The following is a 27,604-nucleotide window of genomic DNA, read 5'->3' on the forward strand; positions in this document are numbered from 1 at the left end:
TGAATTAAATGCCCTTCCAAGTGAGAAAATATGAGTTTCAAGTTTTTATTGTCAGATGCACAGAACAACACAAGGTCATACTGGGCACTGAAAACTTTGGGACAAGACAACGTAAGCAACAATACGCAATATACATTTAATAATAATAAACCTCCTAAATATACAAAATAGTATGCAATACAATACAATATACTAGACCTCTAATACACATAATGACCTATACTAACCTTATAGACCCAACTAACCTAAGACAAGACCTATACTAACCTAAGACAAGTGGGCTTAGTTAGTAGTGCAATCATGAACTGAAAATGACAGTGTGTTACGTGACTAGAAAGAAATGTATCAATGTAAAGTGACCAGTGATACATGTATCAATGTCCATGTCAGTGTCCATTCAGAAGCCTGATGACCCTTGGATAGAAACTATTGTCCAGTCTGCTAGTGCGAGACCGAATTCTACGGTAGCGCCCGCCAGAAGGCAACGGGATAAAGAGACTGAAGGATTGGTGGTAACAGTCTTTTAGGATCCTGCCTGCTTTCCTGAGGCATCGTGTGTGGTAGGTGTCCTGTAGGGCTGGGAGCTTCCTGCCAACGATGAACTCAGCAGACCGGACTACGTAGGGCCTTGCGGTCCCTATCTGTACAGCTCCCATACCACACTGTGATGCAACCAGTCAGAATGCTCTCTAAAGTGCATCTGTAAAAGTTAGTGAGGATGACTGAGTCCATGCCCAACTTCATCAATCTCCTTAAGAAGAAGAGACCAGACCAGGGGAGGTCATTGCTGATGTTCACCCCGAGGAACCTGAAGCAGCTGACCTTCTCCACTTCGGAGCCGTTGATGTATAGGGCTGCATGCTCCTCCTTCTGCCGCCTCCTATAGTCCACAATCATCTCCTTGGTCTTGCTGACGTTGAGAGAGAGGTCACTGTCCTGACACCGCGATGTCAGGGTATCAATGATGAAGTGCTCTGGCAATGGAGAGACAAACAATTCCAGTGAAGAAAATGAAATGCTGCCCTCCAGTCATCCCTACAACGTGCCCTGTAGGACATGCTGTCCCATGTCCCATGACATAACTTAGGGTGCCGCTAAATACTTTGATAAGATATAGAATTTCTCTCAAACCCTGTTTACATTCATAACACATTGTATGGCGTCCTAACAAATCTTTTCAGAGATTTTGCCAGGGGTGGATAAGTCAGGCTAATATCTGCACTGTCCCGTGTATATTTCTTTTGATTACATGAACTCTTTATATTATAAAGAGGGTATGTTAGGTTAACTGTATTTGATAGTCAAAGACAAAATGATTGTTGCCAACAATGGACATCACTCTAGTTTAATACCTTGCTCTGGTGCATGAAGTCCCACAGAGTGTCTTAAGAAATAGGAATCTAGCCTTTAAATAAACTAATGTTGATCTGTATGATGAATGTTGATTTGAATAATTTTGGAAGAAAAAAAGTCAGTCTCCATTAACAGTGTGCCTTCAGTTTAGGTTCCTGAGTTATTCAAGGATAATATGAGAATAAAAAATGTGTTACAGTAATGAAGAACAGTTTGCTTTTCTTCCACAATTATTTTTGACCTGTATATTGAATGTTGATCTGTCTATTGAATGTTGATCTGTAGAACAGCTAGTGATCTACATATTTTTGAGACTGCCATGCACATGACTGTCGTAGTGTATCAAGCACAGAGTCGCACCTGACAACAGGAAGAAGATGTTCTCTTCCTGTCGAGCGCCAGCCAAGGCCAGGAAGTGGTCACAGAGTGCAGCGTAGCCTCAGGCCCATGTGCACAGAAACCTTGGGTGTGTGTGACCTTGCACCTCACCACCACCGCACACACACACACCTGCAGCCACGCAACTCTGCTCCTCCACCCACTATCTTCGTGCAGAAACAACTACAGCATGGTGAGACAGGGTGAGGCAGGGTGAAGCAGGGAGAGACAGGGTGAGACAGGGTGAGACAGGGTGAAGCAGGGAGAGAGAGGGTGAAGCAGGGTGAGGCAGGGAGAGACAGGGTGAGAGAGGGTGAAGCAGGGTGAGGCAGGGTGAGACAGGGTGAGGCAGGGTGAGGCAGGGAGAGGCAGGGAGAGGCAGGGTGAAGCAGGGAGAGATAAGGTGAGGCAGGGAGAGACAGGGTGAGGCAGGGTGAAGCAGGGAGAGAGAGGGTGAAGCAGGGAGAGAGAGGGTGAAGCAGGGTGAGGCAGGGTGAGACAGGGTGAGGCAGGGTGAGGCAGGGTGAGGCAGGGTGAGACAGGGTGAGGCAGGGCCGGTGAGACATGGGGGGCAGGGAGAGGCAGGGTGAGTCAAGGAAGGTGAGGCAGGGAGAGGCAGATGGGGATGGGTACAGCTAAGGAGTTAGAAGATTTGATTACAGATCCAGAGGTCCCAGGTTCAAATCCCTCCCAGTATATTGCTTTGCATAAAAGTGACTCCTAAATGAACACAACATATTACAGTATTAGATGAGGGGAGATGAGGCCTCCAGCTCCATTCCTGAGATGACAGTTGTGTTACACGACCCAGAGTGTCACACAGCCATCTGTGACACTGTACTAGTGTACTACACTCTACACTGCTAATAACACTGGTTTCAATGCACAGAATACACCCATCCACCTCATCCCTTGGGACAGTGGTGTTTGTGGGAGGAAGGTGTGGGGCTTTCATGTTCTGTCCAGAAGACAGAGCTGTACAGTACATGACTGTAATGACACTGGGGTTTTTGTATGGCTCCCAGCCTGCTCTGCTATGCTGTGGGTACTGGCTGCACAGAACCACATGCTGGGCTCTGTCTGGGCCACACCGGACGACTGCAGAACCATCGTCTGGCTGTCGGGCTGCACGGCGCTAAACCCGTCCTTACTGGCTGGCTCTACAAACCCAGCAGTGACCGAGGTGAAGACCAGCCTCATACCGTCTGCCCTGGTCCAGCAGTACCAATAGAGGTAGGGGTCGCTGGTGCCAGAGACCGAGCAGGAGACCTTCACGGGGGAGAGAGGAGACAGAACCTGGCTGGGAGGATGCTGCTGGACGTCCATGCCCGCTATGTCTGGAGGGGGAGAGGGACGAGTTAGTGTAACACTGTTGGAGAGAGAGGTGCGGATTTAAGACAAACTCTACTTGGTATGGTTATTATAGAGGATGTGTTTTCTTACATTTAAGCAGCAGGAAACAGAGAAGAGACTTCATAGTTGGTCCAGGTGAACTGAATGACTGGCTGACTGTTGCATTTAGAAATAAACTATCTGGAACAGGACAGATTTGGGTTTTGGGTCTCGCAGGACCTCTAGTGGTGACAGGTGGTCTCCCTTCTAACCGCTTCTAAAACGTAGTTGGAGTATTGGTCAGGTGCAGATACATTTACATTTCATTTACATTTAGTCATTTAGCAGACGCTCTTATCCAGAGCGACGCACAGTAACTACAGGGACATTCCCCCCGAGGCAAGTAGGGTGAAATGCCTTGCCCAAGGACACAACGTAATTTGGTTCGGCTGGGAATCGAACTGGCGACCTTCAGATTACCAGCCCGATTCCCTCACTGTTCAGCCACCTGACTCCCTACACATGACATTGCATTTAAATTGCATTCATTTTTCAGATGCTTTTATCCAAAACGACATACTAGACAGAGGTGGACACTTAAAAACAAAAGAACAATGTCAAAACAGAGTAATCAAAATATTATTTTATTTCCCAATAATTACAGAATAACGAAAGGATAAAAACATTGCAATGACTGTCATTCTGAGCCGGTATACTGTAAGATAATTTGTATCTTACTGTATGTTCCTGACAAGTATTGATATAAAGTGATAAAACAAGAAAATAAACTGAATTTCCCTGGTAGGTCAAATGGAACGATGCAAGCTAGTTTTACAAGATCTTCAAATTCTCAGAACAAATTCAAACAAAAAAAGCAACTGATTCCATCCATTTAGACTAGAGCACCTGTAGCACTCTAAATGTTTGACAGATGCAGCGGTCTAGTGTGTGTGTGTGTGTCTGTCTGTCTGTGTGTGTGGGTGTGTGTGTGCCTGTGTGTGTGTGTGTTTGTTTGTGTCTGTGTCCATTAAATATTGGAGATGTTAATTAACACACTGACCCGCCAACAGTTGTGGCTTTCTATTAGGAACATGCCGCAGGAAATGCAGTTAGGAAAATTAGGAAAGTCACTTAAGCTGGCTCAATGTTTCATTGATCCTTTCTGCATTACACCGATGGTATTTCCGGTTACCTACTGTTTATACTAAACCAGGGGGGTATTCCAGAAAGCAGGTTATGCAACATAACCAGGTAAGTTAACCCACCCACTGATTCACAATGTTGCAGCAACCTACTGGCAATGTTGCTACAACGCTGGGTGTCAGCTGGGGAGTAAACTTACCCGGGTATGTCACATAACCTGCTTTCTGGAATACCCCCCTGGTCTCTAAGAATAAATCCCATCCATCATAACTATTATAAACATACATGTATCTTTATTAAAACCTGTTGTCTCCTTTTGCTCCCGCAGTCAGACCTCCACCTCGACACATTGGAGGCTGGCCTGCGTACACAGTTCACTTCTGGCCACTAGAGGCCCCATTGTCTTTTTTATGTTGGTTTGTCATCTCTATTACATATTAGGTGATACTGGTTTCACCTGTACCTTGTATGAAGAAAAAAAGTGCAGGCAAATATTTTTTTGTTTAGACTGTGATACATGGTCTTTATGATGGTAATTGGCTCAATGGTTTAGTGAGAATGGTTTACACTGACAATTTGTGTGCGTTAGCAATCACATTTTTTTTTATCACTGCTTTCTACTTATTATATCCCTGCTCTCTCACTCTACTTATTAGTAAATCACTGCGCTCTCAATCACTGCTAACACAAATGTCTTGTATATAAGTAGTTTTATCCAAGGTAAGTCAAGAGTTTTCTCCACAATTAAACATAAACATAAATAAAATGGTTTTTGGTAAGGAATTGCCATTGATACTGTGTAGAAAAATCTAACACAGCAAATGAATAATGCAAGGGAGTTAATAACACAAATGCACACGTGTGCATGATGGAGCAGAGGTTGCATCAGGAATTAGCTCTGTGAAGCAATCCCATAGGATTATATTGAATTATTTTGTATTCTATATAGATTTTTTGAAACAGATATAGATATTTGTTTTATTCTCTAAATTGCTAGAGATAGTTTCACGTTTCTGTATGTAATTCAATAAAAAATCATAAAGGGTTGTTGTCACTTTCTTTTGCCTTTAATATGTAGTGTTGATGCAGCCCGGTTGTCCACGCTGCTTTTTAGACAAATGGATCATCAATCCAGTCAGCAGGAGGTGAGGTACAGGGAGGTGAGGTACAGGGAGGTGAGGTACAGGGAGGGGAAGTACAGGAAGGCAAGGTACAGGGAGGTGAGGTACAGGGAGGTGAGGCTACAGGCTGAATATGAAGCAAGACTGTTTGGGAGTTTCTTTATTTTGCTGAGTCAGAAAATGTGTTTGTAGAGTGACCATGTATTTCTGTTTTCATGTTATTCTTTGCCCAACAATGCATCAGTTACACAGCTGCTAGAATAAACATACATAACCAGTCGGCTTAGACAAAGTTATACAATAACAGAAAATCAAGGCCATCTTATGTGGAATACCGAGGGACTATATATATAAAGTGTTGTGTCAGTACAACAGGCAGGGTTTTCTATTTCTCAATGGCTCCTCTGGTTCTGTTTCTCTTCTCAGCACTTGCTGCTTGGCCTCTTGGCTTTGAAGCTCGTGTGGTTACAGACTTTCAAACGTGTAATCAATTCTTTTACAAAAACACTGAACCCACAGGTATAGATCAGAATGCTGAAAAAATATGCCAGAAAAAAGGTTTCGACTACTACGCTTCCCTGTATTCCACAAGTCATCGGATACCAGTGTACAGTGCCTATACCATTGATCATACCTGCAGGAACAATGATTTACAGAGAAGAGGAGTCTGGTTTATTGAACCACAGGTAATATTGAGTGGATGATGTTATTAGTAGGCACAGTTATATTAAATATATTCTAATTATTAATGGAGTTATTGACTTTCATTTGTTTTTTTTGTTTTTTTACTTTATCGGTCAGTGCATTCATTTAGAATCTAAATGATTATCAATTATCTAAATTTTAGATTGATGATCTCGGAAAAATAATCGCAATCTAAGCTTTTAAAATCAACTCAGTTGAACCGAAAAACAGAAATTCCATGTCCTGTCAATGCACTGCATGTAATTGCTATACTCATGCTTATTTGTAGCCTACATACAAAAATATTCAAATTTTGATGTCTTATTTTTAGATTTCTAACCTTGGCGAAGCAGACATGACTGTTGCAGGACAAAACAAAGACTTGATCAAACAAAATCAAGCACTCAACGAGGATTATGAACACACTGACTACGACCGCGGACACTTAAACCCAAATAGTTATCACTGTAACGAGGGCCGTGTCGCCACTTTCACGCTGACCAACGCTGTGCCGATGGATGCGTGTTTCAATCGAGTCCATTGGAAAAAATATGAGGATTATTTGAGAACTATAGTACTAGGACTTCATGGGATGGGAAGAGACTTTTTTGTAACAGGGGCTGTGCCTTCAATAAACAGAATCCCTGTGCCAGGGTTGGACACCACTGAAAATGTCCGGGAATTTAGTAGGGTTACAATTCCCAGTCACATGTGGACCGCTCTGTGCTTTGAGCACAATGATGAACAGTATTCATTTTCAATAGGTTACATAGGAGAGAATAAAGCAGATGCCATCATCCAGGTCATGTCAGTCCCTGATCTTGTACACAGGCTGGGTGAGCTATACAACAGCAATAACCTGCAGATCTTTGACAATGACTGTTATTCTAATTCTCAGAAATCTAAAGAAGTTCTACAGCAACTGTTTAAAAAACTGGATCTCCCTCAGCTTCAAAGAATGTTTTTCTTAGATCAAAATGTCCAACATCTTTTATCTGCAAGCTTATCGAAAAGACAGAGGCGCAGTGGCAGTCAAGAACCGATTAAAAAGCCCAGAATTTCTGAAATGACGTTGGAAATGAACTACAGGGATATGACAGAGTGGTTCGACAGTAACGAGTACATGAAGCTCAACGCCGAAACTACTTGTATGTTCGAACTCAATTCGAAAGTGCAGTCGTCCTGGCCGACATTCATCAAAGATGAGCTTCGTATGAGACGTTCTGCTGAGAAACTTGACGATTACATCTGTAAACTCATCCCAGAGAAGTCTAGACCCGAGTCTGACATCACGGCCGATGGTACTCATTGCAGAAAAGATACGAAGTGTTCAAGCGGCAGCTGTCCAACTGATAAAGGAAATAAAGAGTGCTGCACGTCACCCTGCCTGTATGACCACTTCTCGAAAGATTTCATTTGCAGTTCGGGACAGCGAAAAATCAGGTGCTCCACCCAGTATTCCGCTGTGACTGTAAGCGGTAAAGCATGCAAACATGATCACCCATGTGGGACTTATGGAGAGGCGTATTATTGGTGTAACACGGACACTGATTGGGATTTCTGCAGCCCGCCTTATGTTAACAGTATAGGTACAAATGGAAAAACTTGCCGAGACAACCATGAATGCAGCACCTATGGGGAAAGTTACCATTGGTGTTATACTGATCGAGCCAACCACTGGAGTGAGTGCTGCACCGATAAAGATCCCTATGTAGCTGTGAATGGTAAAATATGCAAACCAGAAAAACCATGTGGCGCCTATGGAGAAAATTACCTATGGTGCTACACCACAGATGGTTCGTGGGATTACTGCTGCACAAAATACAACTAAGTTTCTGTGGTTGTCATTAGGTCGATAAGCTTTGCTGGTTTCTTTCTGTTGCTGCAAATAATTAGATTATAAATGCAGGCAGACAGACTTTGATGTGCCCTGATGCATTTCTTTACCTGTCATTCTTTGCATGGCAATAACCTTTTCAGGTTTCATCTTTAATTTATTATTACTCTGCCATCAGGAGATCATACCCTGTGTATATATTTTTTATAGTTTAATTTGGGGGGTATAAGTTTTGAGAACCGTTGCAGCAAGCAAAACCTAAGTTATTAAAGACTAAAATGACAAAATGTAAAGAAGTTTTAAACAAACCTGGCAATGCTTGTATAATGAGTAAGATTGAAACATACATGGTTTCTTCATGGTGGTGACTAAAGACTAAGATTGCTTGTATTTTTGTTTATAACAATTGAAATATAATTGTTTAAGAAAGGGGGTGCATGGTTGGCTGAAATTGGTACAACGATTGGAACAACAATTGTGAGATGAATAATATTCTGTTGTGTGTTAACATTGATCAAATTGTTCTTGATCCGAGCAACAATGAAGCAGATGACAGTGATTAAAGTGAATGGTCCAATGCAATACAATGATGGATGGATACCCTGGATGGACAGAAATACCAAATTGTGAGGGAAATGATTCCTCCAGTGAAGATATGTATGGGGAGATGAATAATGAGCCATGCCATAAGTGCTAGCCTAAACTCTCCCCAGCAGTGGTACTCTACGTTATGCTAAGTGATTGGGTTGAAAATCTTTTGTTAACAGGACCTTTGAAAGAAAAAGTAACGTTTTAGTGATCTTATGCTGTCACATCAAATGTGCTGTCACTCAAATAAAAAAATATATTTTGAAAGGTGTTTTCTGTTGTATTCTATTTCACTGTGGATCGAAGGGTGCATAAACATTTGCACGCTCATTCTTATAACCAGTTACATTTTTGGCAGTGTAGGAATTAGGGAGACACAACCTTTTACTCTTTCAGACGAGTGCGGGGGAGATGTGTGGTCATTTGTAGGAGCCACTGACCCAGTCTCAGAAGGCAGGTTCTCCTTTTCCACACCCTTGCTTGTCCTTTCCACAGACAAGGGCACCCTTTAGGTTTTTGACGAGGTGGGGAACATCAGGCAAACATTTAGCAACCTGTCTGGTGTCACAGGAAGTGACACAGAGGTTTGTATGTGACCCACAACAAAGCACCCCCACATGGCCTGGTTAGGACCCATGTCAGTGGTGACGGTGACATTTAAGATATGCAGCCTGATAGATGCTGCTCTATGGACAATGTCAAGGATCAGTGGTTTGTGACCTTGAGGCCTCCAGTTCCATTCCTGAGATGACGGTTACAGTGTTACACGGCCCAGAGTATCACACGTTTCACACAGCCATCTTCTACATGTGACACTGTACTAGTGTACTACACTCTACACTGCTAATAACACTGGTTTGAATACATACATTACACCCATCCAACTTCACGGGGGAGAGAGGAGACAGAACCTGGATGGGAGGATGCTGCTGGACCTCCATGCCCTCTATGTCTGGAGGGGTGAATCAAATCAAATGTATTTGAATAGCCCTTTTTACACGCAAGCATGTCACAGAGGGCTTCACATGCGCCCATAGAACTGCCCCTCAACCAACCTAAACCCTCAAGGAAGACAAGGAAAAACTCCCAGAAAAACTCCCGACAGGAGAAAAAATGGAAGAAACCTTGGGAGGAGCAATTCAGAGAGGGATCCCCTCCTCCAGAGACGGTTGGTGAGAATCATACAGTGTCAATGGGTTTTGAAACACCAAAATCCATTGTTCAACTTGGTAGATGTAGGAAGGGACCGGGACACTCGCTGTTGCCCGTCATGGAGACTGGTTTCTGGTTGGCGACCAGGTCCAGCGTTGGCAGACCGACGACCAGGCAGGTGCTGACAGCTCAAAGCCCCCACACCACAGGGGATGTGTGGAGGGGGGACAGAGAGGGGAGAGCAGGGATTAGAGAATCCCAGGAGCAGCTAACAGTTACAGTCATATTAGAATGAGATCCCCACCGGTCAAGTGTGGACTAGTAGGGGGACGGTCAAATGGTAGAGGGACAAGTTAGTGTAACACTGATGGAGAGAGAGGTACGGATTTAAGACACTCTACTTGGTATGGTTATTACAGTGGATGTGTTTTCTCACATTTAAGCAGCAGGAAACAGAGAAGAGACTTAATAATTGGTCCAGGGGAACTAAATGACTGACTGACTGTTTGCACTTAGAAATGGGTAAACCATCTGAAACAGGGCAAGAACCATATTAACTCTATGGTAAGAAAAGGTTTGGGTTCTGGGTCTCGCAGGACCTCTAGTGGTGACAGGTGGTATCTTATGGAGTTAGATTAGTTTCATAATTCAAACAAACAAACGCAACACGATTCAAACAAACTTAACACGATCCAAACAAACGTAACACGATTCATACAAACATGACACGATTCAAACAAACAAACGTAACACGATTCAAACAAACGTAACACGATTCACAAATGTATTTCGTGATTCACAATTGTAACGCGATTCACAAATAAATGACCGTATTACATTCGTTTGCAACCTGACAAACACAAGTTACAAATCCCTGCATTCGTTGGTGTGAATCCTTGCATTCGTTCGTGTGGATTTTTGGAACTTTCCTGACGCGCTTTGATCCACAAATGCATTTTTTCTAAAAGATATCCTCAGCAGCCTATCAGATCGTCTCTTCCAATTTTAGCCAATCACATTAACGTGTCTGTGTGGACTTCAACAACCTGCCATAATGACGGACATCGTCTCCTTCAGATCATGAGCAATGTCGTCTGGTAGCATGTAGGTGAAATATTGCTTGTTAATCTTATTAAACCGATGATCATACCTGATTAAATATTGTTGAGAATGGCAGGATTCATGTTTAGTCATTTTCCGTGTTTCCTAGGCTAACGCAGAGCCCGTTCACCCATATTAGACATTCTCCGGTGATTGGCTCAAATTGGAAGAGACGATCTGATAGGCTGCTGAGGATATCTTTTAGAAAAAATGCATTTGTGGATCAAAGCGCGTCAGGAAAGTTCCAAAAATCCACACGAACAAATGCAAGGATTCACACCAACGAATGCAGGGATTTGTAGCTTGTGTTTGTCAGGTTGCAAACGAATGTAATAGGGTCATTTATTTGTGAATCGCGTTACAATTGTGAATCACGAAATACATTTGTGAATCGTGTTACGTTTGTTTGAATCGTGTTACGTTTGTTTGTTTGAATTGTGTTATGTTTGTATGAATCGTGTTACGTTTGTTTGGATCGTGTTAAATTTGTTTGAATCGTGTTGCGTTTGTTTGTTTGAATTATGAAACTAATCTAACTCCATAGTATCTCCCTTCTAAACGCTTCTAAAACGTAGCACTGTAAGGTGCAGATACACATGCCATTGCATTTACATTTAATTAATTTTACAGATGCTTTTATCCACAGCGACATCCTAGATAGAGGTGGACACTAAAAACAAAAGAACAATGTCAAAACAGAGTTAATCAAAATATCATTTTATTTCACAATAATTACAGAGTAATGAAAGGATGAAAAGTGTGAAATGACAGTCATTCTGAGCTAGAACTAGATCATTTGTATCATCATGTTCCATCCCAGCAGATATTGATTTAAAGTGATGAAACAGCATATAAACTGAATTTCCAAGGTAGGTCAAATGGAGCGATGCAAGCTAGTTTAACAAGATCTTCAGATTCTCAGAACAAATTCAAAGAACAAAAAAGCAACTGATTCAGTTTAGACTAGAGCACCTGTAACACCCTACAGGTTTGACAGATGCAGCGGAAGACTGTGTGTGTGTCTGTTTGTTTGTATGTTTGTGTGTGTGTGTGTGTGTTCATCACTATGTACCAGTTCCACCCAGCTTAAGTGATGCTTCCTAATTAGTGGTTTCAACTGGACATGAAACTGAATATAAGAACAGTACAAAATATTCCCTGAACAACATCAACAGGCATGTCTCCTTGATTGAACATTTCTACCAGGACAGACACACTAATGTGGATCGTCCCAGTTAGATGAAACACCAGACTGAACAGACAGAACAGTGTCAGCATGTCAGTCTCAGTACCAACGACGGGACGTTCTGGGATCTGTGCAGGTTCAGAAGACAAGTCCTCCGGAAGGACCCCCCCCCTTGGCCTCCCCCTCCTTCCCATGATGCATCAGCGCTGGGCACCCTACCCCGTCCGGCGGCCCCTGGAGCCCCCCTGAGCGTGGCGGGCACAGCTGGCACAGCAGAAGCTGGCGTAGTAGGGGTTGTTGCACAGCCGGGCGTACACTATGAGGTTACAGTTGGCCAGGTCGGGCTGGTCCACGCACTCCGCTGGCACGCCCACCTCCGCATCCTGATCTGGGGGAGCGGATTGGGAGGGGGAGGGAGGAGAAGAGAGGGGATGGGGGGCAAGATCATGACATTTACATTACATTTAGCAGACGCTCTTATTCAGAGCGACTTACAGCAAGTACAAGGACATTCCCCCCAAGGCAAGTAGGGTGAAGTGCCTTGCCCAAGGACACAATGTCATTTGGCACAGCCGGGAATCAAACTGGCAACCTTCTGATTACTAGCCCAATTCCCTCAACGCTCAGCCACCTGACTCCCTAATAGACTCCCTAATAGTGTGTGATAATGTTGTTGAAAGTCTGTTTTGCTGAAGCTTGTAAGCTGGTCCTGCCTGACTGGGACAGGTCCAACTGAGAAGGTGCGTCACCTTGCTGCGAGGGCTTGGACACGCGGATCTCGGCCGTGGCGCTGACGGAGTAGGTCCCCACGTAGGCGTTGCAGGTGTACGAGCCCTCGTCTGCCAGCTGGACGTTGTTCAGGATCAGACTCCCGTCTGGGGACGTCTGGACGTTACGCCCGTCCGCACGCACGGGGACGCCGTTTCTAGGAGACGAGCGCAGAGGAACAGGAAGTGGATATCGTGGGATGTTTTGTCGTGTTTCCAAATCAAAGGTTAGCTTCAGTCGAGAGTGCCGTCGTTAGAGAGTAAAATGGGTTTTGATCAATAATATAATCTGTTTTTAATCATTTTTTATGCTTCTATGCAATTAGATTAAAGTGCACGTGGAACGCACAGATGTGTAATAAATAACTAATGTCTAGACACTTCTGTTTGGATAAAGTGTAATGAATAACCTGCTACATAGACACTTCTATTTGATGAGAGTATATTGAGCAACTGCTGCATTGGACACAAACTGTGTGTGACCCCCAGGCTTGCATCATGTACAGAGGAGACAATATCTGTTTGTGGAACAAGGGTCTGATGAAAGCGTAAACAGCTACAATGTGAACTTTGTCCTAAGATCAGGATGTGAACCCTGAGCCAGAATCCTGAAATAAGACAGGGGCTCCTGACACCCTCTGTATCTTACCGACACTGTTGCTTAGTTACTGTTGCTTGTTACCTTGGAAAACTCTGACTCAGACAGCTACTGCCTCAGATATATCAGACAATTATATACAAGAACATAATAATAATTATTTAAAGATTAAAAAAATGATAGAGGATTATTAAAGATGGTAGAGGATGAGGTGTGAGACAGACCTGGACCAGCCCACGCTGACGTTGTCCCCGGATACGACGCAGGGCAGACGAGCCGTGTCGCCCTGCGCCACCTGCAGGTTGTTGGGCGCCGTGGTGATGAGGTCGCCGTGGACACGCAGCAGCAGCTGCCTCTGCTCCAGGTGCTGGTGAGTGGAGGCCGTGCAGGTGTACGTCCCCGAGTCCTGCGTGCTCAGCTGGCCAATCACCAGGGTGCCGTCCGAGTGCTGGGAGTGCCTGCGGACCAACGACCATCACAGTCACGCTCCGGAAGATACTCATAACCACAGTGGGAATCGGTGGTGGCAATCAGTGAGACTGCCTCTGGTGGGTGTTCAGGTGTGTGTGTGTGTGTGTGTGTGTGCGTGCCTGGGAGAGGTGAGGGGCAGGCCGTCCCTGGTCCACTGCAGGCTGACCGAGGGCAGGGCCGAGGCTGGGAGCACCCTGCAGGCCAGCCTCACCGTCCCCCCTGCCCTGCCCTCCAGCTGGGACGAGCCAGAGCGATCGATGCTGAACCTGGAGCACACACACACAGCCGTAGGGTACTTGGGGTGGAAGAGGTCTACGTATATGTCGGTGGGGGGGCGGGCGGGGGGGGGGGGGGGGGGGGGGGGGGGGGTGAGGGTGTACCTGATGGAAGGCTGGCGGGGAGGCTGAGGGTGTAGAGGCTGGGAGACTTCTGTTCCTGGCCTGTCATCCTGGGGGATACCCTCTGTCACATACACACGAAACAGGCACACCCACACCCACACACACAGTCACACACACGATTCACAGGCCGACTTTATCTTATAAAATAGCAAGCTTTGTCTAGAGGGGTATAAGATAAATGTGTTGGGTGGTATACAGTGTTCACTCAAACGTGAACACAAAATGTGTTTTGCTACAAGTTGTTCACAAAAACTGAGCCAAGGCTAAAATGTATTCATCAATTTCAATTATTTGTCTTTTAGTAAACATTGAAAATGAGTCTCACAGACCGAACACCACACAGGGGTGAATCCCAGACCGCAGGGTGTCTTACCAGAGACAGACAGGTAGATGTAGCGATGGTCTCTTTCTCGGTCCTGGTCCCGCGTCGCAACACAAAGCAGCCAACCAGAGTCAGCCACTGTGAGAGGACCGACCAATAGGGAACCGTTAGGTTGCTGATTATGCCTATGAAACAGAATAAGAAAAAAAAATGAGTCACGATAACAAAATAAAAACATTTAAATATTGGTATTTTTAAACACTGACTAAAAGCAAGCACTTCAACGGGGCAACATACTGTACCCGTCAACTAATAACACCTCAAGTACAGACCAAAAAATAACGTCACAACTACAGTATTAGCCCACATCTTACAGTACAGAAAAAACAGCATCAAACTATTTAGTGGCTGCAGTCTCTTGCGAGACAGTAGTACAGGTTCTCAAATCCAACATGAACTGCAAAGTGCTGCTTTCAGTGCCCTGCTAGCCCCCAAACCTCCACTAATCCCTGCCACCAGGAAACCGTGACTCTGGGGTGAACATTGGGCCCAGACGGAGAGGTAGGACCGCACCTGTGGGCCGGGAGGGGAACGCCGTCTCTCCTCCACTCCACCACCACGCTGGAGGACGGGGGAGGGCTGACGCGGCAGGGGAGCACCACCGTCTGGCCCGCCAGGGCCTCCACCGAGGACGGGTCCGACTTGTCGATACTCACCCCTGGACTGGTCAGGCTGGAGGCCAGGGAGGAGGACAGGGGAGAGGGGGAGGAAGGGAGGAAGGAAGAAAGATAGAAAGGAAGAAAGAAAGGTAGAAAGAAAGAAAGGTAGAAAGAAAGAAAAAAAGAAAGAAAGAGAGCAGAATGGCAAATAGAGGAGAAAAAAGGAGAGTAAAGTCACTTTATGCTCTACTGTTGGACAGTAGCTTCAACAGTCACCAAAGCTCAGCATAAAGAGCAGCCCAGCTTGGCTACAGAAGCAGGAGAGACACAGAAAGAGACAGAGACGAGCGAGACAGAGAGAGAGAGAGAGACCAGGGAGAGAGAGAGACCAGGGAGAGAGAGAGACCAGGGAGAGAGAGAGAGACCAGGGAGAGAGAGAGAGACCAGGGAGAGAGAGAGAGAGAGAGAGAGAGAGAGAGGGAGGAGAGAGAGAGAGAGAGAGAGAGAGAGAGAGAGAGAGAGAGAGAGAGAGAGAGAGAGGGAGAGAGACCAGGGAGAGAGACCAGGGAGAGAGAGGGACGAGGGAGGACACCACACGAGCCACTACCCACCCAGCAACACAGACAGTCAACACATATGAGGTGAGTCTACGAGCTTGCAGGGTGCTGTGCAGGATGGAGAACATGGAGGAGTTTGACATCCCTCCAGTCCCACCTGGTGAAGGAGGACAGACATGAAGGAAGGCCCGTGTGAAGAGTGGATGGAGCGACTACTACAGACACACAGACAGACAGACAGACGAGGACTGGAGCACCACAGCAGATTTTATTAGTTTATCGTCATGACAACAGAGTGACAAGCCCAGAGATTACATGGGAGGGTGACAAGATGAGGGTGAGGGTCGGAGCGGGGCAGGCGAAGCGTGTTGGCTGGTTTCCGAGTGAGAGGGGGTTAAGTGTCTGCAAAGCTGCCATCGTGTGTCTAAAAGCGTGTTTACCGTACGTCTGCTTAGGCGTGAAGCACACGTATGTACATGGCAGAGCATGTTGACAGTGTTATCAGTGTGTGCAAGCGTTTTAGCAACTGTTCGTGTGTGTGTTCCAGCAACAATGTGTGTTCGTGTGTGCGTGTGTTTTATCAGCCGTTTGTTTCAACACATGTACGCGTGCGTGTCGTTAGCAACTGTGCTTTATGCGTGTGTCTTGGCGTGCGCGTGTGTGTTTGCTGCTGTGTTCCTGTGCTCCTCTGTGGCCCCGGGACCCGGGGTGAGACGGGCAGGGCTGGGGAGGGGCCGCTCCCTTCTGAGGGGGGGGGGGGGGGGGGGGGGCGTTGCTCGCCGGTCGCTCGGGGCTCCTCCACCCCTCCCCCCTCCTGTGTCCTCGGGTCTTACCTGGCGGCGGGGAGGGTCTGCTGGACGGCTACGGGCCGGCGAGGACGCAGGTGGACCCGGGCGCGGTGGGCGTGGGTGGCAGCGTTGGTGCCCAGTCTGCCACTGGAGCTGGGCTGGACGCTGCCCGCGTCACGCCCACGGCCCGGGGTGGAGGCGTCGGGGGTGGGCGCCCCTCTGGAGGGGGTGGACGCCCCCCCCCTGGAGTCAGTGGCGGGCCGGGGGGCGAGCTGGCTGGGCGAGGCCGACTGGCACGACCGCTGGCACTCGGCACGGGACAGGAAGTTGTTGTTGTTGCCGTGGCAGCCGCCGAACCAGAAGTGGACGCAGCGGGCGGTGAGGACGTCGTAGTGGTAGCGGGGTGTCCAGCCGGAACAGGAGCCGGCCGCCCGGGGCAGGGAGCAGGTGGAGCGCTTAACTGAAGGGTGACACGGCAGGACACTCACCTCTGACCTCTAACCCCCTGCTACTGAAGGAATATTGACCATGTGACCCATGCCTGTTAGCTGAGGAGGGTGGCTACTTTACACTATGTCTGACTCTCTCCAGTCTTGACTCTAACCACCAAAATACCAGTTAAATACTATACATTCTGATCCTTGGTTTTCTGCCATGTTTTCTATATGTACTATTTGTGTGTATATTTGGATAACCATTTATGAAAGACAGACAGGACATACAGCCCTTCTCCTTCCACCTCACCCTCTAGTCCCTCTCTTCCTCTTCCTCCTCCTCTTGCCTTCTCCCCCTCCCCTCCCCTCCCCTCCCCTCTCTCTCTCTCTCTCTCTCTCTCTCTCTCTCTCTCTCTCTCTCCCTCCCTCCCTCCCTCCCTCCCTCCCTCCCTCCCCTCCCCTCCCCTCCCCTCCCCCCTCCTTCTACTCACTGCCACCGGGGGGGTTGGGACAGCCATCTCCGTTGGGCCCTCCAGCGGGGGTCGTGCGGTCGTAACAGCATCCGTAGGTGCTCAGGCGACACTGGACACTGTTCTCAGCTGGGAGGGTGGGGGCAGACTGGGGGGGTGGGGAAGAGGGAGCAGAGTGGAGGAGGCAAGGGGAGGAGAGGAGAAGGAGGAGTGGGGGGGGGGAGAGGGAGAGTATGGGGGTGAAAAGAGTAAGGAGCATGTGACAAATGTTTTGGTTAAAATCACGACAACAAGCGTTTGCTTACCGTGGGGGCGGGGCGGTACTCCTGGCAGCCCTCACGATTGGCTCCCTGTGCTGAGGTCACAGCATCCTGGCAACACCCATATCTGACCCACGAGGAGGGGGGGTGGGGGCAGAAAAACATTCTAAAATGAGACTTGAGACCGTAAACTGCTGCGGTCTTCCAGACACGTTAAAAACATCCCCTATCATCTTGCCAGCGGTCAACAACACATAAAACACACACACACACAAAGAACATTTCAAAATAGAGCCTGTGTTTTTCTCCGTTCCACCCCCGGAGCCCAGACCATAATGAGGGGGCCTGGCTGGCGCTGAGTACCTGGAGGAGGTGCAGGAGGGCTGGGCAGGGGACAGGGGGGGGGCTCTGGGTGCAGCCCTGGCCCCGCGGGCCCCTGGCGGAGGAGCGTCCGTCGGGGCAGCAGCCGTAGTAGGTCTGGCTGCAGTGCAGGGCCGGGGCCAGGCTGTGGGGGTCGTACACCGTGTTGGTCTGGGGGCCGGCGGGCTCCAGTCTGGGGACTGAAGACCACACTGTGTTTTGCATCAGGCACACACACTGGTCTAGAACGCACACGTCCACACATATACACACGTCGACTCACATACACACGTCTACTCACGCACACGTCCACACATATACACACGTCGACTCACATACACACGTCTACTCACATACACGCAGCACACACATCTACACCCGCACACACTAGAACACACATGTTTACAAACACACATCTACACACACAAACATTTAAATCCACACTAGAACACACATCTACACATAAACACACTCATGCTCTTTCAACAATAGATTCTGAAGGGACAACTTCTGGACAAATCTAGATTCTACACATCCCCAGCAATTCATTCCACCATCAACATTGGTTTTACGTTTGTAACTTTGCAACCCTATTGCCCTATGTATTTAATCTTATTTCCAATTGACAGGAAATCCAGGGCTTCTTCACAATATCACAAATGTGACCGGCCTCGCGAATAGCCGTGACGTTTTTTTGTTTGTTCTTTAAGATATAGATGCATAACTTTGACACCGAAAGGAAATACCACAAATAAGAGATACCATGTTGTGGTATTCTCTCCCTCAAAATGTGCTCATGGCCCAAACCTGAACCTGAAGCAGCAGAGCTCCCCTGAAGGAGGCATGTGTGCTTTCAGAAGCTGGACGTTCAAACAGCAGTGAAGCTCTTGAGCCAGACTCAATCTACGTCTACATTCTTGGCATTCCTCCACCAAGCCTGCCTGTAATAAACTACACGCCTGGAACGCAATGAACATCTCTGCACCATGGGGGTTGTTGGAAGAGCCCTGTGGCGTGGAGTCACACACACACACACACACAGAGATATGAACGCAGAAGCGACAGCAGTGAGGAAAAGAGCCAGAGCTGGTCTGACTGGGACCAGACACGGAACACGGAACCCCGGAACACAGCCCGGAACACGGGAACTGTGGGAACGCTGGCCGGCGGCAAGGGGAACGAACGAGGGAACCAACACACCCAGGAGCTCCCCCTGCCCTCGCCAGCGGTGTCGGGAGAGTAGGAAGGCCAGGGCCAAGGCCAGACACGGCCCAGTCCACAACGGCCCAGTCCACAACACTGGTACAGCTCACTGCCTCCCAGGTATGTTAATCAGACTGACATTGTCCACGGCCCCCCAAAAACATGTCAACGAGGCCCGGATAATTAGTGCTGGGATGAAGGGTGGGAGGGAGGGGATGCTGGAGAAGGGGTAGGAAGGGGGGCAGGAGAGGGGGTAGGTGTTGGGACAAAGTGACAGCAGTGAGGGCAACAGAGTGTTGAGGGAGCGTAGGAGAGCCAGACAGGAGAGAGCCACAGAACAGAGTCACGGTCAAGACTGCTTCAAACCTGTTGAGTGGTCAGGTACGTAGGGATGGAATCCTAGCTGGGTGTTGTCATGTCCTCTTGGGTCCTGCATGCTGGGGACCACTGGAGGAGAGGAGAGGAGAGAGGATAGAGGAGAGGAGAGAGGAGGAGAAGAGAGGAGGAAGGAGAGGAAGGAGGAGAGGAGGAGAGAGGAGAGGAGAGGGGGGAGGAGAGGAGGAGAGAGGAGAGGAGAGGGGGGGAGGAGAGGGGAGAGGAGAGGGGAGAGGAGAGGGGAGAGGATGAGGAGAGGAAGATTCACTGCGGGTCAGCCAGGTGTACACGCGGGTGTGTTTGCATGCGGACAGTGCCGGGTGCAGGGGTCGTCTCACCCTGGGGGCTGTAGCAGGGCTGGTCGTTGCAGCCCTCCACGGTGGAGGGTTTGGGGTAGGCGCCGCAGCGCTCCACAGGGTACAGGTTCCTCTCCCTGTCGGAACAGATCACCTGGCGCTCACGTAGGCCGGTGCCACAGCTCTTAGAGCACTGGAGAGGGGAGGAGACACAGGGCGGAGAGAAGAGGGATGAATTGGGATAGAAATCCTTTGAGTGTGTGTGTGTTGGGGAGGTATATATTCATGCGTGTGCACGTGTGAGTGAGTGTGTGTGTGCGCGTGCGCCGCTCACCAGTCCCCAGTCTCCGACGTGCCAGCCGATGTAGACGGGGCAGGCGGCCAGGGTGCACGCCTGGGTGAGGGTGGGGCGCGGCTGGGCGGAGCAGGCCACATCCTCCAGCCTCATCCCCCCAGAGCCCACGCACAGCAGCTCCCGGCTCTGGAGCCCCGCGCCGCACGTCACGGAGCACTGCACGCCCGGCACGACACCGCGGTCAGCTCCCCCCAAATCACCCGTTGGACCCCATTTAAAAGACGATTGTGTATTAAAGGGCCCCCTACCTGGCTCCACGCTCCGGCTCTGTACTCGGCGCAGCGCTGCATGTTGCAGGTCTGCAGGGTGGGCGGGGCCTGGGAGTAAGCGGCGCAGACGGCGTCCTCCACCACGCGCGGGCCGGCCGCCTCGTGGGACACGCACTGCACGCTGCGCACCTGGGAGCCCCCGCCGCACGGCACCGAGCACGGGTTCCACGAGCCCATCTCCCAGCTGGGACCATCCCATGGGGAGGAGGGAGGGAGGGCAAAGGGGGGAGGGGGATTGGTCGGGAGAAGGAAGGGGGGAGGGACGGGCGTCAGAGGTGATGTTAGTGTTGGGATCCCTCTGATAGGAACGTGTCCTGTGCAGCGTGACTAGCCCCCGCCACCAGCAGCCCCACATCAAAGCCCCCAGCTACCACTACACACGAGCCAGCTGACACCGCGGTCTGCTTTGGGTTTCTATTCTTGGTTAGTTGACAATACGATGTTATCTGGTGACAGTAATCCGTTCACACACACATATGTTCGGCTGTGAAACTGTTGACAATCCCGTAGAAAGCGTGTTCTATAATGAGGGTTCCCCCTTTTTACAGATTGCTATGTCACGCTTTTACAAATGACGACTCTGCAGTTAGCGCCCTCTACTTCAGAGGGAGTGATTAGCAGGCAGACAGGACCTTTAAGACACCCTGTGGAGCAGCCCACCCTGTGCAGACAGGACCTTTAAGACACCCTGTGGAGCAGCCCACCCTGTGCAGACAGGACCTTTAAGACACCCTGTGGAGCAGCCCACCCTGTGCAGACAGGACCTTTAAGACACCCTGTGGAGCAGCCCACCCTGTGCAGACAGGACCTTTAAGACACCCTGTGGAGCAGCCCACCCTGTGCAGACAGGACCTTTAAGACACCCTGTGGAGCAGCCCACCCTGTGCAGATAGGACCTTTAAGACACCCTGTGGAGCAGCCCACCCTGTGCAGACAGGACCTTTAAGACACCCTGTGGAGCAGCCCACCCTGTGCAGACAGGACCTTTAAGACACCCTGTGGTGAGAGTGTGGCGTCATGGCGATAGCAAGGCCCCGCTTGGGCTCTTCGAAGGTTTCACAGGCCTCTCAGGTTTCTGAAGATGACATTTTTTAGAAATAATAAAATGTTTGAGTGTTTTAAGACGTATAACAAACGGTTAATGTTTTGGTTGATGTGTTTCTACCGCCCTGTCCGCAAATGTAAGATGTAAAAAAAAAAAAACAACATCGAAGACAAGAACCAAGAAATAGCACACAGACAGTCAAGCCACAGCGAGATCACCTGGAACCTACACAGGAACACATACATCACCACCACAGTTGAGACCCTGTGTATCTGTGTGTGTGTGTCCCCCGTGTGCAGTGTCTGTTCTACACATAAACCAAGCTAACACACACAGACAGGAAGCGTTACAGACACAGCTGGCTACGAGCACTATCAGACAGCGGCCCAGCTTAGGGATCAGGGGAACAGGGGTCACGCCAGGAGCCTCTTGGATGTGACCCCTGCATGACACGAGCTCCCCCCTGCCTTGGTGAGAGGTGTGAGGGGGTCAGGGACGCACAGGACATGAATGAGCGGGGTGGAGGGGGGGGGGGGGGGGGGTGGAGGGCAGGGGGGGGCAGGGGGGAGGGGACACGGATCTCTGAGCTGGACAGTTGCCTCTCGCCGTTGTTCTGGTTCCCTTGAGGAAGAACAGGCGCTACACTCTGAACCCTCTCACGCCCCTCCTGCAGACCTCAACCAGGGGGTAGACACACAGAGCGTTCCGGAATACCCGGGAATCACTCTGAATCGCTCCAGCCGCCGTCTGTGGATCTAAGCCCGGGTTATGACACGATGCATGCAGTGGCTGGGTCCATCCACTTTGGGGATGTCGAGGATTCAATCGCATGTGGGTGTGGATGTCGTTGGGGATGATTCAACCCCTTAAATGGGAAGGTGGATGATTGTAAATCAGTGTCCGGGCGTGAGGTGCCAGTGCCCCGTGGTTGAAGTCCTCTCCCTGGGCCCCTGGGGGCCTTGTTACCTGAACACATATGGCCGGGGCTGCTCTGAGGGCCTCCACATGTGTGGCGGGTACAGGTACGCCATCCTTTCAGGACAGGAGCAACACAGCAGCAACAGTGAGGCCCGCGGCGCACTGGGCTCACAACCATGTTCCACTGTACACACCACTCATTACTACTGGACTGAGACGTTCATGTCGTTTGATCATCCATTGTACTTTGGTTTGATAAAGTCATGTCGTTTTGAGAAGCTAACGTAGTTTGTGAAGCTAACGTAGTTTGAGAGGCTAATGTAGTTTGTGAAGCTAATGTAGTTTGTGAAGCTAACGTAGTTTGAGAAGCTAATGTAGTTTGTGAAGCTAATGTAGTTTGTGAAGCTAATGTAGTTTGTGAAGCTAACATAGTTTGAAACTAACATAATTTGAGAAGCTAGGGTTCAGTTGTGAACGGCATGACCAGGGGTCTGCTGCCGCCGAGGCCCTGGGGCCCGCCCGTCTCACCTGTGTGTCTGCGGACAGGGCTGGGGGTTGCAGGTGCGGTTGCTGAGCGGGCGGGGCAGCGAGGAGCACAGGTAGTCGGGGTAGGCCTCGTTGTCGATGGCACAGAAGACCAGACGAGACTGGTACCCTTGGAGGGGGAGGAGCACGGACTGTCAGATCACACACCACATCAGACACCCCACCACACACCACATCACATCAGACATCACACCACACCACACATCACACACTGCAGCACAGCGCAAGGCTGTCACTCTCATCCTCAGTATCATCATCCTCATCATCACCCTCACTATCATCATCATCCTCAGCTCCTCATGATGGAATCAGACTCTACAAGCTATTCTGAGGTTTGAGTCATGATGGGATGGAACTAATCTGCTCCCGCTGAAATACAGACCATGTGTACCAGTTCCAACCCCATCAGGTCAATATCCATAACTTTAACAGAAGATTAGTGTGGATTCAGACCTAATAAAAGTAGCATGTGAGGGGAGGATATATCAATGGTTAGAACATCTGCCTAAAGAACATGAGGTCAGGGGTTCAAATCCCCCTTGTATGTTGCTTTGGGTAAAAGCATCTACTAAATGACTACATTATGTACCGATCCGACCCTTTGAAGAAGATTATAATCATCATAAGCAGAAGATCTAAACTAAGGACCTCTTGATGGCCAGTCGACTGCTGTACTACTGAGCCGACCCTCTCCCCATGTGTAGCCGTCCCCTAAGGAAGGAACAGTGATCCTGACCTGATCCACACTCCATGCTGCAGGAGGACCAGGAGCCGTGGCTCCAGTAGTAGCCCTGTCTGGAGCGCCCGTGGGGCAGGTAGTACTCAAACTCCACCCCCTGGTTGGGCTCCTGGACGATCAGCTGCAGGGGCAGAGGTCAGAGGTCAAACACCCTGGAGAGACTGTACGGTGAGGTCTGAGTCACGTTAGCATGTAGCGCAACCACCCGCTGACGTCGGAGACTTCAGTACCATGAAGGTAATTTTTGTCTTGATATATAATAAGCACAAACGCCTTTCGTCAGGCATTATACATTTGTTAACAGCATGACAAAGTTAGGTAGCTTGTCGCAGCATCTACTAGGGTCCAAACTTCAGTGAAAAAGCACACACATTTATTTATTTAAATACTGCCCTGCACCGGATAATAAAATGTCCCAGAACTCTGATTTACGTCGTATTGATGGACCTCTCTATAACCCAGACGCTGGTTACAGGAAGGCTAGAGACACTATCCAGAGGTCTGTGTCAACGAGATATGTGGACATTTGGTGAAGGAGATGGAATAGGGAAAGAAACCTCTCCACAAAAACCTTTAGATGACGTGAATAGCTTTAGACAATATCGTCCGAACCATCTGGTTTCAACTGGAATTTGTTAAATATATGGACATTTAGGACGGAATCAAATTACATTTATAGCTTGTATTTGATTATGTATATATCCAGTATAGTTGAGGATGTATATAGCCAGTATATCTTTGTACTATACAGTAGGATAAGCTTTCACAATTCACCATTCAGCACAGATTGGCATATTTTATCATATAATAAGATGTGCTACTTTGCTAATTCTCTAATAACTGATTAATACTGGTTCTTCTGTCCATGACAAGGTGCCTGACCTCGATGACGAGAGGCTCTGTGGTGGGGCCCCGGCCGATGATGGTCTCAGGAGTCATGTCTCCCTCTGCACCCCTCTGGTAGTACAGCATGGTGCCAGCGATGGGGGTGGCGCGGGAAAACTCAATTACCCAGTGGCCATTGAGGTAGTACTCCCCTCGCAGGTTCTTAATGGCTGATGACACACACAGCAGCTTCCGTGATACATCCGTCGTTAATCCGAGGTAATACAGTTTATCTTACAGGCTTTCATATGCACTCTTCTAGGTGTACATCTATAAGCGTATCTTAAATGCATGCACATATACACCTATATTAAAACACATTTGATCCATTTAGAATTAACCTTCTATCCAAAAAAACATACCAAAATCATCCATAGAAAAGGACAGCAGAAAATCCAAAATCAGAAGTGCAGATGGTGGTCAGAGTCAAGGAATGGGCCAGTATTCCCTGAGACTCCTCTGTGCCATTATGACATGCACATCTTAGAGCCCCACACCAGACAGTGAGCTAGCTGTCCTTCAGTGACTCACCCAGGTAGTTGCGAGTGGGGACCGTCTCCCTGATGCTGATGGTGGTGGCGCCCACAGGGATGATCACCACCTGGTTGTAGCCTAGAAACACAGGTGTGCTTAAAAGGTAGTCACACGAGATTTCTGTTAGTCACAGGTGACTGTCTGGAAACCCCTCCGTACCTCGGGGCAGGTCGCGCACAGTGAAGGAGTTCCTGGATGGGTAGCAGGACTGTCCGCTTCCCCCGCACTGCAGGCAGGGGTCCTCCTGCTGGGGAGACTCCAGCATGTTGTCACAGCCCAGCCGCTGGAGGTCAGGGGCCAGAGAAAGGGAGGAGTCAGAGAGAGGGAGGAGTCAGAGAGAGGGAGGAGTCATAGAGAGGGAGGGGTCAGAGAGAGGGAGGAGTCAGAGAGAGGGAGGAGTCAGAGAGAGGGAGGAGTCATAGAGAGGGAGGAGTCAGCAAGAGGGAGGAATCAGCAAGATGGAGTCATAGAGAGGGAGGAGTCAGCAAGAGGGAGGAGTCATAGAGAGGGAGGAGTCAGAAAGAGGGAATAGTCAGCAAGAGGGAGGAGTTAGAGAGAGGGAGGAGTCAGTGCTAACAAAAAGTTTACAAATTCCAGAATTCCTTAGACGTCACCATAGAGATCCAGCTACTATCATCACCCCAAGTAATCCCAATTCTCAGTTCAGTCCCCATGCCCACCTTGCAGACTCCGCCCACACACACGTCCCTGCGTCCAGGGTGGCAAGGCGTGCCGTCCACCACAGCCGTGCGGTGGCGGTAGAAGAAGTTCTCGCCGCGAGGCATGCAGTTCAGCTCACACGGGTTCTCCGCTGGAGAGACAGCAACACGCTCCAGTTTACATTGACCTCACAGACACGCCACAGTACAGGTGACAACAGGAGGACGTACACACATATTGGCACACACACATTGACATTTTATCAATTTTGCAGACAATCACATAGACAGCACTGCAGAAAATCTAAAAAGGATCAGAAATGCATAATTCCAGCAGTGAATTTGGTGTTAAGGAATGGTCAGTATGTACCAGGGTAGTCTTCTACCCATGGACTAGATCTCGCGCCTTTACAACCATCTCTGGAGGAAGAGAGACCCAGACTTCCTCCTCCTCATCTAGGATCAAGATATGATGTCTTTAACCTCACTACTCACCTCCATAGTGAGGCAGCCACTTGTAGCGCTTCCCCTGGAAATCAGTTCCATCGAACTGAGAGCACTGCTCCTCTCTGAAGTCTCTGGAGCCCTCTGGGCAGTCCTGGGGGGAGATATACCAGGAGACAGGGAGGTCAGAGAGAGATACCAGGAGACATGGAGGTCCGAGAGAGATACCAAGAGACAGGAAGATCAGAGAGACACAAGTTTTGTGTGTTGCATTATATGTTGCAACAGAAATACAGGGTAATTTTGAACCTGTAACCTCTTGATCTACAGTCAACCTGTTCTACCACTAAGCTACATCCAGTGACTAGCTGGCTGAGACCTAATCACGAGAGAGTGACATTGACTTATATGGGAGATGATATGACAGTAGAAAGTCATGTTTATATTGCCATTTGTACTGCTACAGAACTATTGGCCCTGCTAATATCATCCGTTTCCTAGCCGCCTACTCTATGTCCGATCAGTTTAACGGTTTGAGTTTGAGGAAAAAGATGGAGCAGGAGAAGGAGAAGCACAATGGTCTATTACTGTCTCCTGTGTACGAAGCGGGAACTGTAAACAGGCCTGGCTCAGGCTGTATCTGGGAACTGGGGGCATCTGGGATTTCATACACGAAACAGATCCGACATGTGTAACACACCGGCCGTAATGGCCGATCAGGAAAGCCGGTTGTGAATCACTGTGACAGCTGTTTCACAGGTTTATCTCAGGTGCTAAAAGTGTCAACTCTTCCAAGATGTTGGTGGTGTTTGATGTCTCTGAGGAGAGAGGCGTGGGAAGCCCTCACCTGGATGTTGCAGGAGCGGTAGGACTTCTCTGGGCCCACACAGTTGTTCCCCCCGTCCGTCCTATCGGGTTTAGAAGAAAACACATTCAAACGAGCGTTCGGATGAAAAAACAAACAGCAAAGGGGCCAAGGAGGGGAGTCATCAGTCCTCACAAGCATCGTTAAGGACGTTTTTCAAAGACATCGTTAAGGACGTTTTCAAGGACATCGTTAAGGACGTTTTCAAGTGGTGGGGAAATATACCAGTCTAGATATGTATTAGACATGTGGAGGGTGACATCACTCTCTTCTGGGAATCAAACTGCCCTGGCTGTTCCGTTTCATCCCACTATTTCCCAGAAACCCTGTGTAACATCTGTGACGTGTGTCTGGTGTGCATCTGCCGCTGGGGGGCAGGGGGGGTGGGGGGGGGGCAGGGCATGGGCAGGTCAGAGTGATGTAGGGGAGTTAGCTGCAGTGCAGGAGTGCAGGTGCGGCGTGTGACTAAGACGTCTCAGGAGACAGATGTGCACAGGGGCTGGCTGACT

General features: G+C 48.9%; 2 protein-coding genes and 1 gene segment (V, D, J or C); 1 reads left to right on the top strand and 2 right to left on the bottom strand.

Moving 5' to 3' along the window:
• Positions 1-2,657: 2,657 nt before the first annotated feature.
• On the bottom strand, positions 2,658-3,241 carry LOC124466447. The segment is given in 2 exon segments: positions 2,658-3,068; positions 3,175-3,241. Coding segments are annotated over 2 exon segments (420 nt in total).
• Positions 3,242-5,630: 2,389 nt separating this feature from the next.
• LOC124463868 lies at positions 5,631-8,701 on the top strand. The gene is made up of 2 exons (XM_047015660.1): positions 5,631-6,013; positions 6,343-8,701. Exons 1-2 carry the CDS (start codon positions 5,723-5,725, stop codon positions 7,840-7,842), a joined length of 1,791 nt encoding a protein of 596 aa, XP_046871616.1. The 5' UTR covers positions 5,631-5,722; the 3' UTR covers positions 7,843-8,701.
• Positions 8,702-11,390: 2,689 nt separating this feature from the next.
• Positions 11,391-27,604, bottom strand: part of LOC124463639 (papilin-like) — a 21,469-nt gene continuing 5,255 nt past the window's right edge. The window contains 25 exon segments of the mRNA XM_047015451.1: positions 11,391-12,263; positions 12,625-12,800; positions 13,465-13,698; positions 13,831-13,977; positions 14,092-14,173; positions 14,486-14,619; positions 15,008-15,166; positions 16,484-16,898; positions 17,364-17,490; positions 17,648-17,729; positions 17,966-18,003; positions 18,005-18,162; positions 19,532-19,612; positions 19,879-20,029; positions 20,171-20,347; positions 20,440-20,644; positions 22,472-22,537; positions 22,952-23,078; positions 23,706-23,829; positions 24,591-24,763; positions 25,125-25,205; positions 25,287-25,410; positions 25,808-25,938; positions 26,282-26,384; positions 27,078-27,138. Of these exon segments, the coding sequence (XP_046871407.1) occupies positions 12,091-12,263; positions 12,625-12,800; positions 13,465-13,698; positions 13,831-13,977; positions 14,092-14,173; positions 14,486-14,619; positions 15,008-15,166; positions 16,484-16,898; positions 17,364-17,490; positions 17,648-17,729; positions 17,966-18,003; positions 18,005-18,162; positions 19,532-19,612; positions 19,879-20,029; positions 20,171-20,347; positions 20,440-20,644; positions 22,472-22,537; positions 22,952-23,078; positions 23,706-23,829; positions 24,591-24,763; positions 25,125-25,205; positions 25,287-25,410; positions 25,808-25,938; positions 26,282-26,384; positions 27,078-27,138 (3,529 nt within the window). The 3' untranslated portion in view covers positions 11,391-12,090.

This window comes from Hypomesus transpacificus, chromosome 3, assembly GCF_021917145.1.
Source record: "Hypomesus transpacificus isolate Combined female chromosome 3, fHypTra1, whole genome shotgun sequence".
In the NCBI taxonomy this organism is placed as follows: domain Eukaryota; kingdom Metazoa; phylum Chordata; class Actinopteri; order Osmeriformes; family Osmeridae; genus Hypomesus; species Hypomesus transpacificus.